This window comes from Salvelinus sp. IW2-2015, linkage group LG31 (assembly GCF_002910315.2).
Source record: "Salvelinus sp. IW2-2015 linkage group LG31, ASM291031v2, whole genome shotgun sequence".
In the NCBI taxonomy this organism is placed as follows: Eukaryota; Metazoa; Chordata; class Actinopteri; order Salmoniformes; family Salmonidae; genus Salvelinus; species Salvelinus sp. IW2-2015.
In genome coordinates this window covers 20,876,757-20,889,957 of record NC_036870.1, presented here as the reverse complement: position 1 = coordinate 20,889,957, position 13,201 = coordinate 20,876,757, and the positions used below count along the sequence as shown (strand labels likewise).

The window sequence follows — 13,201 nt, the reverse complement described above, 5'->3', positions numbered from 1 at the left end:
GGGGGTTGTTGTGGGTTTATACCTCTCATTCACACACCAAGTGGGTTGTGTGGGTCTTTATCCCTCACTCTCACACCCAGGTAAGAGGAATCATTCTGGAGAGAGTGGTTGTGTGGGTCTTTATCCCTCACTCTCACACCAGGTAAGAGGATTCTTCTGGAGAGAGAGTGGGTTGTGTGGGTCTTTATCCCTCACTCTCACACCCAGGTAAGAGGTTCTTCTGGAGAGAGTGGTTGTGTGGGTCTTATCCCTCACTCTCACACCCAGGTAAGAGGAGTCATTCTGGAGAGAGAGTGGGTTGTGTGGGTCTTTATCCCTCACTCTCTCACCCAGGTAAGAGGATTCTTCTGGAGAGAGTGTGGTTGTGTGGGTCTTTATCCCTCACTCTCACACCCAGGTAAGAGGAGTCATTCTGGAGAGAGAGTGGTTGTGTGGGTCTTTATCCCCTCACTCTCACACCCAGGTAAGAGGATTCTTCTGGAGAGAGAGTGGGGTGTGTGGGTCTTTATCCCTCACTCTCTCACCCAGGTAAGAGGATTCTTCTGGAGAGAGAGTGGGTTGTGTGGGTCTTTATCCCTCACTCTCTCACCCAGGTAAGAGGTTCTTCTGGGAGAGAGTGGGTTGTGTGGTGCTTTATCCCTCACTCTCACACCCAGGTAAGAGGAGTCATTCTGGAGAGAGAGTGGGTGTGTGTTTCTTTATCCCTCACTCTCTCACCCAGGTAAGAGGATTCTTCTGGGAGAGAGTGGGTTGTGTGGGTCTTTATCCCTCACTCTCTCACCCCAGGTAAGAGGAGTCATTCTGAGAGTGAGGGATAAAGACCCACACAACCCACTCTCTCCAGAAGAATCCTCTTACCTGGGTGTGAGAGTGAGGGATAAAGACCCACACAACCCACTCTCTCCAGATGACTCCTCTTACCTGGGTGAGAGAGTGAGGGATAAAGACCCACACAACCCACTCTCTCCAGATGACTCCTCTTACCTGGGTGAGAGAGTGATTCGAGGTCAGAGTTGGTGGCTCTATAGTGACCTACCCTGAGTCCCACTCTGTCCACTTCTTCACTCATCTCCCAATTTTTTTATTTAACCTTTATTTAACTGGGCAAGTCAGTTAAGAACAACATCTTATTTACAATGACAGTCTAGGAACAGTGGGTTAACTGCCTTGTTCAGGGCAGAACGACAGAGTTTTACCTTGTTAGCTCGGGGATTTGATCTAGCAACCTTAAGGTTACTGGCTCAACGCTCTAACCACTAGGCTATCTGCCGCCCACTTAAAAGTATTGGACTGGTGTTAGGATTTAGGGAAGTGAAGTTGCACACTTCTGGAGAAAGTACTTGACTTGCAGGGTTAGTTTATGCTGCTAACACTACTCTAAGGCATGCACCACTCTCTAAAGCTAAAGCCTCTAGCATCTCCTCGCTAGTTGTAGCATCATCTCGCTAATAGCAACACTGTTGTGGTAAATTCTAAGCTGCTACGTAGCTAAAGGTCCCTCTATAGCCTACTGGTGAATGCTACTGAATGATGGTCGGTTACACAGCTAAACTCATACCATCTCTCTCTCTTCACCCCCCCCTTAGGTATGGTGCTCAGCCTTTGAGTCTCAGTAAGATCGTTCCGTACCTCTGCACTCTGACAGGAGATCAGAACCCACAGGTAAGAGACGCTGCTTGAGGGTGAACCTGAATTGCTTTTTGTCCCCAGTCTGTCTCCCTGTCTGTATTTAAAGCCTAACATGTAGAGAGTGTTCAATCAAATGTATTTATAAAGCCCTTCTTACATCAGCTGATGTCTCAAAGTGCTGTACAGAAACCCAGCCCAAACAGCAAGCAATGCAGGTGTAGAAGCACGGTGGCTAGGAAAAACTCCCTAGAAAGGCCAAAACCTAGGAAGAAACCTAGAGAGGAACCAGGCTATGAGGGGTGGCCAGTCCTCTTCTGGCTGTGTTAATGTAACATAGAGAGGAAGCCCTGTTACAGACCTGCTATAGGTTTGAGTTCCGTTAAACACATTGTGGAGAACATAGAAGTTCTAATCATTGTGTTTCTATGGTGGAGTATACGGCAATGCAGGAATGCCAGTGTGCTGAGTTCCTTATTCTTACCGTTCACCCTGTTATTAGCCAGTCAATGGGAGACTGTTAAATAGCTGGGTGAGAGAGAACTGTGGTTTCACCACTGAAACATGAGGCCCCAACCCCGTCTCACAGAGGGATCAGTGTGTGTGTTTATTAAGGCTGGGAATTGCCAGGGACCTCACCATACGTTATCATCACGATACTTAGGTGCTGATACGATATGTATTGCAATTCTCAAGATTCTATATAAATTGCGATTCGATAACGTGATATTATTGCGAATCGATGTTCCTAACATATTGCTCAACATATGGCTGCTGCAGAGGGACGAGAGAGCCATTACAACGAGTTCTGATCAGTCAGGAAAATAAAAGTGCTGAAAACATGTTGGCTCCCTATTTGTTTGTTTTTTAAAGATGGAGAACAAGCTGCAGGTACAGCCAACTAGCGCAAAAATAATATTGCAGTATTGTCAAAACGATACAATTTATCATACATTTATATCCTGATATGTAACTATTGATTTTTTTTGTTGTTGATTTTTTTCGTCCCACCCAATCATTAGTGTCTTGGTCTGTCCCAGGGTTGAAATCTGTGCCTGTCAGCTACCCAATCATTATCCTCCTATACTCTAGGGATGTGACAAACTGATAATTTTTAAACTGCCATTTCTTTTTTGGTTTTCCGTTAAAACGTTTAAAAATAAATCATAAAATTCCACGTCTATTCACAATGCAGAAAAATGGTTCTGTTACGTATGACCTCAAGGACTGGGGAATGAACTTTATATCCACCGCAGTCATATCCCCTTGAAAGCACCTCTGCCACGGCATGGTTTGTCTGTAAGGTTACACTATGGATTTTTAAATGCCCACACAAACCTTCTCTGGAGATAGTTTCAAAGCGCCACTGAACGGGCATTTTACTTGTCCGTAAAGGAATGCCGCTTCCGAAGCGGGACTAACGTCCATCACTAGGCGACCAGAACTGTTAATCAAATACTCTGGAGCTGCCTGTGTATAGAACGTTTTCTCCTAAAGAAGTACTTTAAGTTCATTAAATACTGTGGCTTACCAAGACATTTAGTAGAAAGAACCCATCTTCCTCTTTGAATCGACTTAAGATTCAGTCTTTTTGGAACAGAGGAGACTTAGTTGCCGTACTTCCGAGAACACAAACATTTGCATCTTTCATAGCGAGCTAGCGAGGAACGGAGAGAGAGGGGAGGGGCACAGTCTAGGCAGGTCGGCCACCAGGCAGAAAGTCAGAACCGTGCACTAGGCCTATCTGTCGGCAAAACTGTATCTCGCAATTTCTTGGCTTGCAACGTTTCCCAACGTCAGTAAAGCAGGGCCTATCATCAATGAATAGGCTAGGATACTCTACTAGGAACAGACCGAAGACTAAACACACACTCGCATCATTAGTGAAGAGAAGGAGCAGGCGAGCCAGCTGCATTAGTATTTTTCTATTTTGTGGACAACGTGGCCCTTTTATCTACTTCCCCAGTGTCAGATCAACTCTTTTATCTACTTCCCCACTGTCAGATCAACTCCTTTATCTTACTTCCCCAGTGTCAGATCAACTCTTTTATCTACTTCCCCAGTGTCGATCAACTCTTTTATCACTTCCCAGTGTCAGATCACTCTTTATCTACTTCCCCAGTGTCAGATCAACTCCTTTATCTACTTCCCCAGTGTCAGATCAACTCTTTTATCTAATTCCCCAGTGTCAGAATCAACTCCTGGATATCATTTTTTTGTCACTGTCCAGTATGAAGGAAGTTGGAGGTAGTTTTTGAGCCAAGCTAACTAGCATTTCCCTTGACTTCCAATTGCGCTGTCCGCTAGCATCCCAATTTCGTTAACTTTCACACCCTACAACATGCAGTCCCGCCCACACACAAACCATTCTGCCTCTGCTCTCAGCCAATCAGAATTTAACACTTGCAGTATTCAGCCAATCACAGCACCAAGCCAATCACGTCCGAGCGCATGGCTCATATGTGTGTTACCCCACCGCAGGTTTTAATCCACTCAAGAGGAGTGACCTAATCTGTGTGTTTATGGAAAATCCCCTTTTAGCACATGCTAACACACACACACACACACACACACACACACACACACCACACACACACACACACACACACACACACACACACACACACACACACACACACACACACACTGGCACCATATGAATATACCCTGCCAAGTCCTGCAAGCCCAGTGAGAATGAAGGTTGTAAAGTCACATCTCACTGGGGGGAAGAGGTGTGTGTGTGTGTTTGTGGGGGGGGTTTAATGGAAAGTTCATGCATTATCCTTTGCCAATCAGTTATCTGAGTCACTCATCCTGTCTGTCCTGACCACACACACTCCTGACGTGTGTGTGTGTGTGTGTGAAGGAAGTTGGAATTCTGATGGGCTGAGCACAGAGGCAGAATGGGTTGGTGTGCGGGACTCAGCCTTGGTTTCTCTTATGACTGCCTCGTCTGTCACTAACTACTTCTCAGATAGAGTTCAGTGTGTCAAATCGGAGGGCCTATTGTCCGACCTCTGGCAGTCTCTATGGGCTGCCACAGGGTTCAATTCTCAGGCCGACTCTTTTCTCTGTATAAATCAATGATGTCGCTCTTGCTACAGGTGATTCTCTGATCCACCTCTACGCAGACGACACCATTCTGTATAAATCTGGCCCTTCTTTGGACACTGTGTTAACAAACCTCCAAACGAGCCTCACTGCCATACAACACTCCTTCCGTGGCTCCAACTGTTCTTAAATGCTAGTAAAACTAAATACATGCTCTTCAACCGATCGCTGCCCGCACCCGCCCGACTAGCATCACTACCGGACGGTTCTGACTTAGAATATGTGGACAACTACAAATACTAGGTGTCTGGTTAGACTGTAAACTAGACTGTAAACTCTCCTTCCAGACTCATATTAAGCATCTCCATTCAAAATTAAATCTAGAATCAGCTTCCTATTTCGCAACAAAGCCTCCTTCACTCATGCTGCCAAACATACCCTCATAAAACGGACTATCCTACCGATCCTTGACTTTGGCGATGTCATTTACAAAATAGCCTCCAACACTCTACTCAGCAAATTGGATGCAGTCTCACAGTGCCATCCATTTTGTCACCAAAGCCCCTTATACTACCCACCACTGCGACCTGTATGCTCTCGTTGGCTGGTCCTCGCTACATATTCGTCGCCAAACCCATTGGCTCCAGGTCATCTATAATTCTTTGCTAGGTAAGCTCCGCCTTATCAGCTCACCTGTCACCATAGCAACACCCACCCGCAGCACACGCTCCAGCAGGTATATTTCATCTGGTCATCCCCAAAGCCAACACCCCCTTTGGCCGCCTTTCCTTCCAGTTCTCTGCTGCCAATCACTGGAACGAATTGCAAAAATGACTGAACCTGGAGACCCATATCTCCCTCACTAACTTTAAGCATCAGCTGTCAGAGCAGCTTACCGATCTCTGCAGCTGTACACAGCCCATCCTGTAAATAGCACATCCAACCAACTTCCTCCTTACTTCATTTGCACACACTGTATTACAGATTTTCGATTGTGTTATTGACTGTACGTTTGTTTATCCCATGTGTAACTCTATGTTGTTGTTTGTCGCACTGCTTTGCTTTATCTTGGCCAGGTCGCAGTTGTAAATGAGAACTTGTTCTCAACTAACTCTAAATAAAGGTGAAATAAAAAAAACGGTGACCTTAGTGGGAGAACTCACTGACCCTCTGAGTCCCTGGCTGTCTGTACTGTTAACTCCCCTCTGAGTCCCTGGCTGTCTGTACTGTTAACTCCTCTCTGAGTCCCTGGCTGTCTGTACTGTTAACTCCTCTGGCTACTATCCACAGTTTGAGTTATGATGCTCCTGTTTAGAGTCAAGAGCCAATAGGATGCTCCTGTTTAGAGTCAAGAGCCAATAGATGTTTAATGCTACAGTAATTCCTATCTCCATCTGCTATTTGACTAAAATGTGAATAATATGAAATATGATATTTAAGTGTTTAGATAATAATGATACTGGATAAATAAAGATAAAATCCAAAGATTAGATAATATTGTGGGATGTTGTGTGTCCTGTGTGCAGGTGCGTGAGGCTGCCACAGCATCGCTGGTGGATGTGTATCGCCACATAGGAGAGAGAGTCAGAGCCGACCTGGGAAAGAGAGGCCTGCCTGCCACACGGTGAGTGTTTGTCTGTGTGTGTGTGTGCTTGTGGTGTGTGTATACTACAATATATTTTGTATGTGCCATGTATGGGTTGTCACTAGAGGTCGACCGATTATGATTTTTCAACACCGATACCGATTATTGGAGGGCCAAAAAAGGCAGATACCGATTAATCGGCCGATTTTTATTTATATATATATATTTGTAATAATGACAATTACAACAAAATAAAAGTGTTCATTCAGTATTAACTTAATATAATACATAAATAAAATCAATTTAGTCTCAAATAAATAATGAAACATGCTAAATTTGGTTTAAATAATGCAAAAACACAGTGTTGGAGAAGAAAGTGCAATATGTGTCATGTAAAAAAGCTAATATTTAAGTTCCTTGCTCAGAACATATGAAAGCTGGTGGTTCAATATTCCCAGTTAAGAAGTTTTAGGTTGTAGTTATTATAGGAATTATGACGCGTCGACTATTTCTCTCTATACCATTTGTATTTCATATACCTTTGACTATTGGATGTTCTAATAGTCACTTTAGTATTGCCAGCCTAATCTCAGGAGTTGATAGGCTTGAAGTCATAAACAGCGCTGTGAKCAAGCATTGCTAAGAGCTGCTGGTAAACGCAGTAACGTTTGAATGAATGCTTACGAGCCTGCTGCCGCCTACCAACGCTGAGTCAGACTGCTCTATCAAATCATAGACTTAATTATAATATAATAAACACAGAAATACGAGCCGTTGGTCATTAATATGGTCAAATCCAGAAACTATCCTTTTGAAAACGAAACGTTTATTCTTTCAGTAAAAATACGGTTCCGTATTTTATCGAATGGGCGGCAAACCCTAAGTCTAAATATTGCTGTTACATTGCACAACCTTCAATGTTCTGTCATCATTTTGTAAAATTCTGGCAAATTAGTTCGCAACGAGCCAGGCGGCCCAAACTGTTGCATATACCCTGACTCTGCGTGCAATGAACGCAAGAGAAGTGACACAATTTCCCTAGTTAATATCGCCTGCTAACATTAATTTATTTTAACTAAATATGCAGGTTTAAAAAAATATACTTCTGTGTTTTGATTTTAAGAAAGCATTGATGTTTATGGTTAGGTACGTGCAACGATTGTGTTTTTTTTTGCGAATGCGCTTTTGTTAACTTCTTATGGCTGCAATCCCGGTAAGGGGATGATATGACAACAGCCAGTGAAAGTGCAGGGCGCCAAATTCAAAACAACAGAAATCTCATAATTAAAATTCCTCAGACATACATGTGTCTTATACCATTTTAAAGGTAATCTTGTTGTTAATCCCACCAAAGTGTCCGATTTCAAATATGCTTTTCAGCGAAGGCACTACAAACAATTATGTTAGGTCACACCAAAACACAATAAGCACAGCCATTTTTCCAGCGAAAGATAGCAGTCACAAAAAGCACAAATAGATATAAAATTAATTACTAACCTTTGATGATCTTCATCAGATGACACTCATAGGACTTCATGTTACACAATACATGTATGTTTTGTTTGATAAAGTTCATATTTATATAGAAAAATCTGAGTTTACATTGGCGCGTTACATTCACTAGTTCCAAAAACATCCAGTGATAGTGCATAGCCACATCGTTTCAACAGAAATACTCATCATAAATGTAGATGATAATACAAGTTATACACATGGAATTATATATATACCTCTCCTTAATGCAACCGCTGTGTTAGATTTCCCAAAAACTTTTTCGGAAAAAGCAAACCATGCAATAATCTGAGACGGAGCTCAGAACAAGAGTCAAATTAGCCGCCATGTTGGAGTCAAAAGAAACCGGAAATTACATGATAAATATTCCCTTACCTTTGATGATCTTCATCAGAATGCACTCCCAGGAATCCCAGGTCCACAATAAATGCTTGATTTGTTCGATAATGTCCGTTATTTATGTCCAATTAGCTACTTTGGTTAGCGCGTTTGGTAAACAATTCCAAAGTCACAAAGCGCGTTCACTAAAACATGACAAAATGTCCAAAAGTTCCGTAACAGTCAGTAGAAACATGTCAAACGATGTATTGAATCAATCTTTAGAATGTTGTTAAAATATATCTTGAATAACGTTCCAACCGGAGAATTACATTGACTTCAGATGAGCGATGGAACGGAGCTGCCTCTTGTGAGCGCGCGTGGTCAAACAATGTTCACCTCATGGCAGTGGTGACTCATTCCTGTCTCCTTCGGCCCCCCTTCACAGTATAGTCATCAGACAAAGTTCTACAGACTGTTGACATCTAGTGGAAGCCGTAGGAAGTGAATACTCATTCATATCTCGCTGTGATTTCAATGGGATCTTGGTTGAAACTCGACCAGCCTCAGAATTTCCACTGAGGAGCAGGCCGTTTACTTTGGGCACCTTTCATCCAAGCTACTCAATACTGCCCCTGCAGCCATAAGAAGTTAAATCATCCCCCGTTTGGCGAATGCCGATTACCGATTTGTTATGAAAACTTGAAATTGTCCCTAATTAATCGGCCATGCCGATTATTCGATCAACTTCTAGTTGTCACACCATTGTAGTTGACAGTTTTTGGAGAAACCTGTTGAATGCTGGCCTGTTTAAAAAACTGGCAGTTCTCTCTGGCTGGTCTCCGTGGGTTTTGTTGCCATGTACTTTATTAGTGAATGACGAGTGTCCAAAGTGGTTTTGACTGGGAATACTAAATGTATTGGCTCGGTCTCTGTCCACACCATGCTCCACTCTGCCCCTCTGACAGTCACACACAGAGACACTTTATACTGGACAATACAAAGAGTGAGGGGGAGGAAAGGAAGAGAGGGAGAAAGCAAAAGGGGAGGAGAGACAGAGAAAGTGGGAGAGGGCACTGGACAATACAGAGAGGAAGAGAGGGAGAAGGGGAGGAGTGTGCAGTCTCTGAAGAGCTCCATTGAGGGACTTGCTCTGGTCACCGTGGTTACCATAATAAGGAGCCTGGAGTGTTGTCATTCTGAGCACAGTCTCCCCTCTCTCTTTCTCACACTCCATCTCTCTTTCTCTCCTGTATGAATAAATAGCGTGTCTGTGTTGTCTGTCACATGTTGTGATGTTAACTGATACAAACACTGTCTGGGAGAGAACATTCTATTCAGTGAGAGCTTTGTCTGCTTAAGCCTGTTTTAGAGAAGTGTGTGTGTGTGTGCTAGTGGAATGGGGATGCAGCCAGAGGCCTAGATGACCAGATCACATATCAGGAAAAGGTCAAAGAGAAGGGGGAGTGGGAGATGGACAGAGAGAGAGGCAGAGAGGAGGATGAGATATGTAGAGCTGGGATAAGAAAGAGGTGGAAAGGGAATGATTTTGAGAAAGAAAGATGATTGGGGGATCGGGTGAGAGAGAGAGAAGTCTTTACATGTGTGCGCTTTGGCCAGGAGTGGAGAGGGAAGAAGACGAAGCGGTATCTATGATAAATGTGACAAACGAAAGGAGTGGAAAAAGAAAAGACTGGGAGGAAATGTGATGAGGGAGGGAAGGGCAGCTTTTCTCTCCCTGTGCTGGCAGTGCCAAAGCCCCTCCCCCTTTTGAAATCTGTGTGTGTTCTGTGTGGGAGGTTATGTGAAGGGGAACAGCATATCTGCGCTGTCACACAAACACTGCCCTGCTCCATGTCATACAAAACACACACAAAGCCTTTCCCTGAGATTGATCCTTTTCCGGTGGTGTATGTGTCTGAGAGATGATGGGTGGTGCTTCGTCGCGTGCCGCGTAATATGCGTTTGTCTCCTGCTGTTTCTTTCTTCCCTGTTCCTCCTCCCTACCTCTCTTGCCCCCTCCCTCTTTAATTTGCTCCCTCTCCCTCCTTCCGTCTCTGAGTCACTGCACCATGTTGGATACAAAGAGCAGAGGACTCCAGCGTGACAGTAGCACGGGAGCTACCGCTACGCTACGCAGCAACACACTGACCCATTAATCATCCCATATGGAAATTATATCGCTATGCTCATTTGGATAACGGCTAGGGTACACTACGCTATGCTAATTCGGAGCATAAATCAATATGGAAATGCTAATGTCGGCTAATTGTTGAGCGGTGCGGAAATGCTACGCAGCTGAGGAGCCTATCGCTAATCGTCAGTAATCAGGAGAGCTAAGCTGTCTGGGGGTTTGACTGCTAGAAGGACGGTGTGTATGCACACACACACAAACACACACACACGCACACTTTTGCTCTGGTCTTATCGTTATTAATCTCAACCTTATCCTTTGGGGAGGGTGTGTGTGTGTAAGTAATAATGTGTGTGTTTTGTTACAAACAGATGTACTGGTATGTGGTAGCTGACGTGACCAGAGTGTGTGTGTGTAGCAAATGTTACAGACGGTCTGTCTGTGACGTCGTAGACTTCGTTAGGATTCCTGCGGTGCTGTGTTATTGAGATTGTTCTGAGCTTCAGGCTGAGCATCACTGTCTTCTGTTCCTACTCCAACACTCTCATTAACCTCTTTGGGATATTCGGGATGCTAGCGTCCCACCTCAACAACAGCCAGTGAAATTGCAGGGCGCCAAATTCAAAACAACAGAAATCCCATAATTAAAATTCCTCAGACATATAAGTATTTTACACCATTTTAAAGATAAACTTGTTGTAAATGCAGCCACAGTGTCCGATTTCAAAAAGGCTTTACGACGAAAGCACACCAAACGATTATGTTAGGTCAGCACCTAGTCACAAAAAACACAGCCATTTTTCCAGACAAAGAGAGTAGTCACAAAAAGCAGAAATGGAGATAAAATGAATCACTAACCTTTGATGATCTTCATCAGATGACACTCATAGGACTTCATGTTACACAATACATGTATGTTTTGTTCAATAAAGTTCATATTTATATCCAAAAATCTTAGTTTACATTGGCGCATTATGTTCAGTAATGTTTTGCCTCCAAAACATCCGGTGATTTTGCAGAGAGCCACATCAATTTACAGAAATACTCATAATAAACATTGCTAAAAGATACAATTGTTATGCGTGGAATTATAGATAAACTTCTCCTTAATGCAACCGCTGTGTCAGATTTCCAAAAAAAACCCGGAAAAAGCACACCATGCAATAATCTGAGTACAGCGCTCAGACACAAAAACAAGCTATACAGATACCCGCCATGTTGTGGAGTCAACAGAAGTCAGAAATAGCATTATAAATATTCACTTACCTTTGATGATCTTCATCAGAATGCACTCTCAGGAATCCCAGTTCCACAATAAATGTTTGTTTTGTTCGATAAAGTCCATAATTTATGTTCAAATACCTCCTTTTTGTTTGCGCGTTTAGTACACAAATCCAAACTCAGGAGGCGCGGGCAAGTCCAGGCGAAAGTTCATACGAAAAGTCATATTACAGTTCGTAGAAACATGTCAAACGAAGTATAGAATCAATCTTTAGGATGTTTTTATCATAAATCTTTAATAATGTTTCAACCGGAGAATTCCTTTGTCTGTAGAAGTGCAATGCAACGCAGCTAACTCTCACGGGAGCGCGTGAGACTGAGCTCGTGGCACTGAGCTCGTGGCACTCTGCCAGACCCCTGACTCAAACAGCTCTTATTCCCCCCTCCTTCACAGTAGAAGCATCAAACAAGGTTCTAAAGACTGTTGACATCTAGTGGAAGCCCTAGGAAGTGCAATATGACACCATAGACACTGTGTATTTGATAGGCAATGACTTGAAAAACTACAAACCTCAGATTTCCCACTTCCTGGTTGGATTTTTTCTCAGGTTTTTGCCTGCCATATGATTTCTGTTTTACTCACAGACATCATTCTAACAGTTTTAGAAACTTCAGAGTGTTTTCTATCCAAATCTACTAAGTATATGCATATTCTAGCTTTTAGGACTGAGTAGCAGGCAGTTTACTCTGGGCACCTTTTTATCCAAGCTACTCAATACTGCCCCCCTGTCCCAAAGAAGTTAATGGCAATGAGAAGATGTCTGGATGATCAGCATGCTGTCACTATTAATGTCCTCAATAGGAGTAGAGCTCTGTTTCCACACAGTAATACTAGTCATGTCGGTGTGTTTGTGAGTTAGGGTCAGAGGTAGGTTCCGATGCTGATGCTTCACTTTTGCTTGGGAGAGTCATGTTAGTAGCATGTGAGACACACCCACCTTCAGACAACACGTGTTGCTGTATTCTCTCTCCTCTCACGCTACTCATATGTTGCTGTGTGTGTGTTCTGACCACCTTTCCCATCTCTTGCCTCCAGGTTACAGACAATATACGGGCGTTTTGATGAAGCGTTGAATTCTGGGAACATGGCGCTCAGCCCCAGTCACGGTGAGTCTCTCCCTCCCTCATTTTCATTGCTGCTTTTTTGTCTTTGTGCTGTTTGTCCCTCTTTGCCCCCCATGTGGGGCTAGTGCTGTGGTCTGGCTGATCTTGTGGCTGTGTGTGTCTAGAAAGTCTGTCAGAGGGTCCAATAGGATTACTAGTCTAATCTCTCAGGAGTTTCGTCTCCAGACTTCAGATATCTGGTGTCTGGTTGGACCAAATCCCTGCCTAGCAACACAAGAACTGCTGCTGTTACCAGGCAGTTGGAATGTTTTTTGGTTGTAAAATTGTAGTTAGGTTTAAGGTTGTAGTTTGGTCGTAAAGTTGTGCTTTTGTTGTATTTTTGTAGTTTGGTTATATATTTAAGTAATAAGGCACGAGGAGGTGTGGTATATGACCATATATCACAAACCCCAGAGGTGCCTTATTGCTTTATAAACTGGTTACCAACATAATTACAACAGTACAAATATTTGCTGTGCCATACCAAGGTACCATAGGTCCAAGGTGGCTTAGCAGTTCAGACGTCTTTTTCTGTTCCGTATTGTTCGTGTCCTGTATATATATATATTTACACCTTTCTTCGCATATCT

The 13,201-nt window shown here is 43.4% G+C and overlaps 1 protein-coding gene across 1 annotated transcript in view; it reads left to right on the top strand.

Annotated features, from left to right (window-relative positions):
* clasp2 (cytoplasmic linker associated protein 2) overlaps positions 1–13,201 on the top strand; it is a 103,743-nt gene that overhangs the window by 14,126 nt on the left and 76,416 nt on the right. The window contains 3 exon segments of the mRNA XM_070436384.1: positions 1,587–1,662; positions 6,204–6,301; positions 12,544–12,614. Of these exon segments, the coding sequence (XP_070292485.1) occupies positions 1,587–1,662; positions 6,204–6,301; positions 12,544–12,614 (245 nt within the window).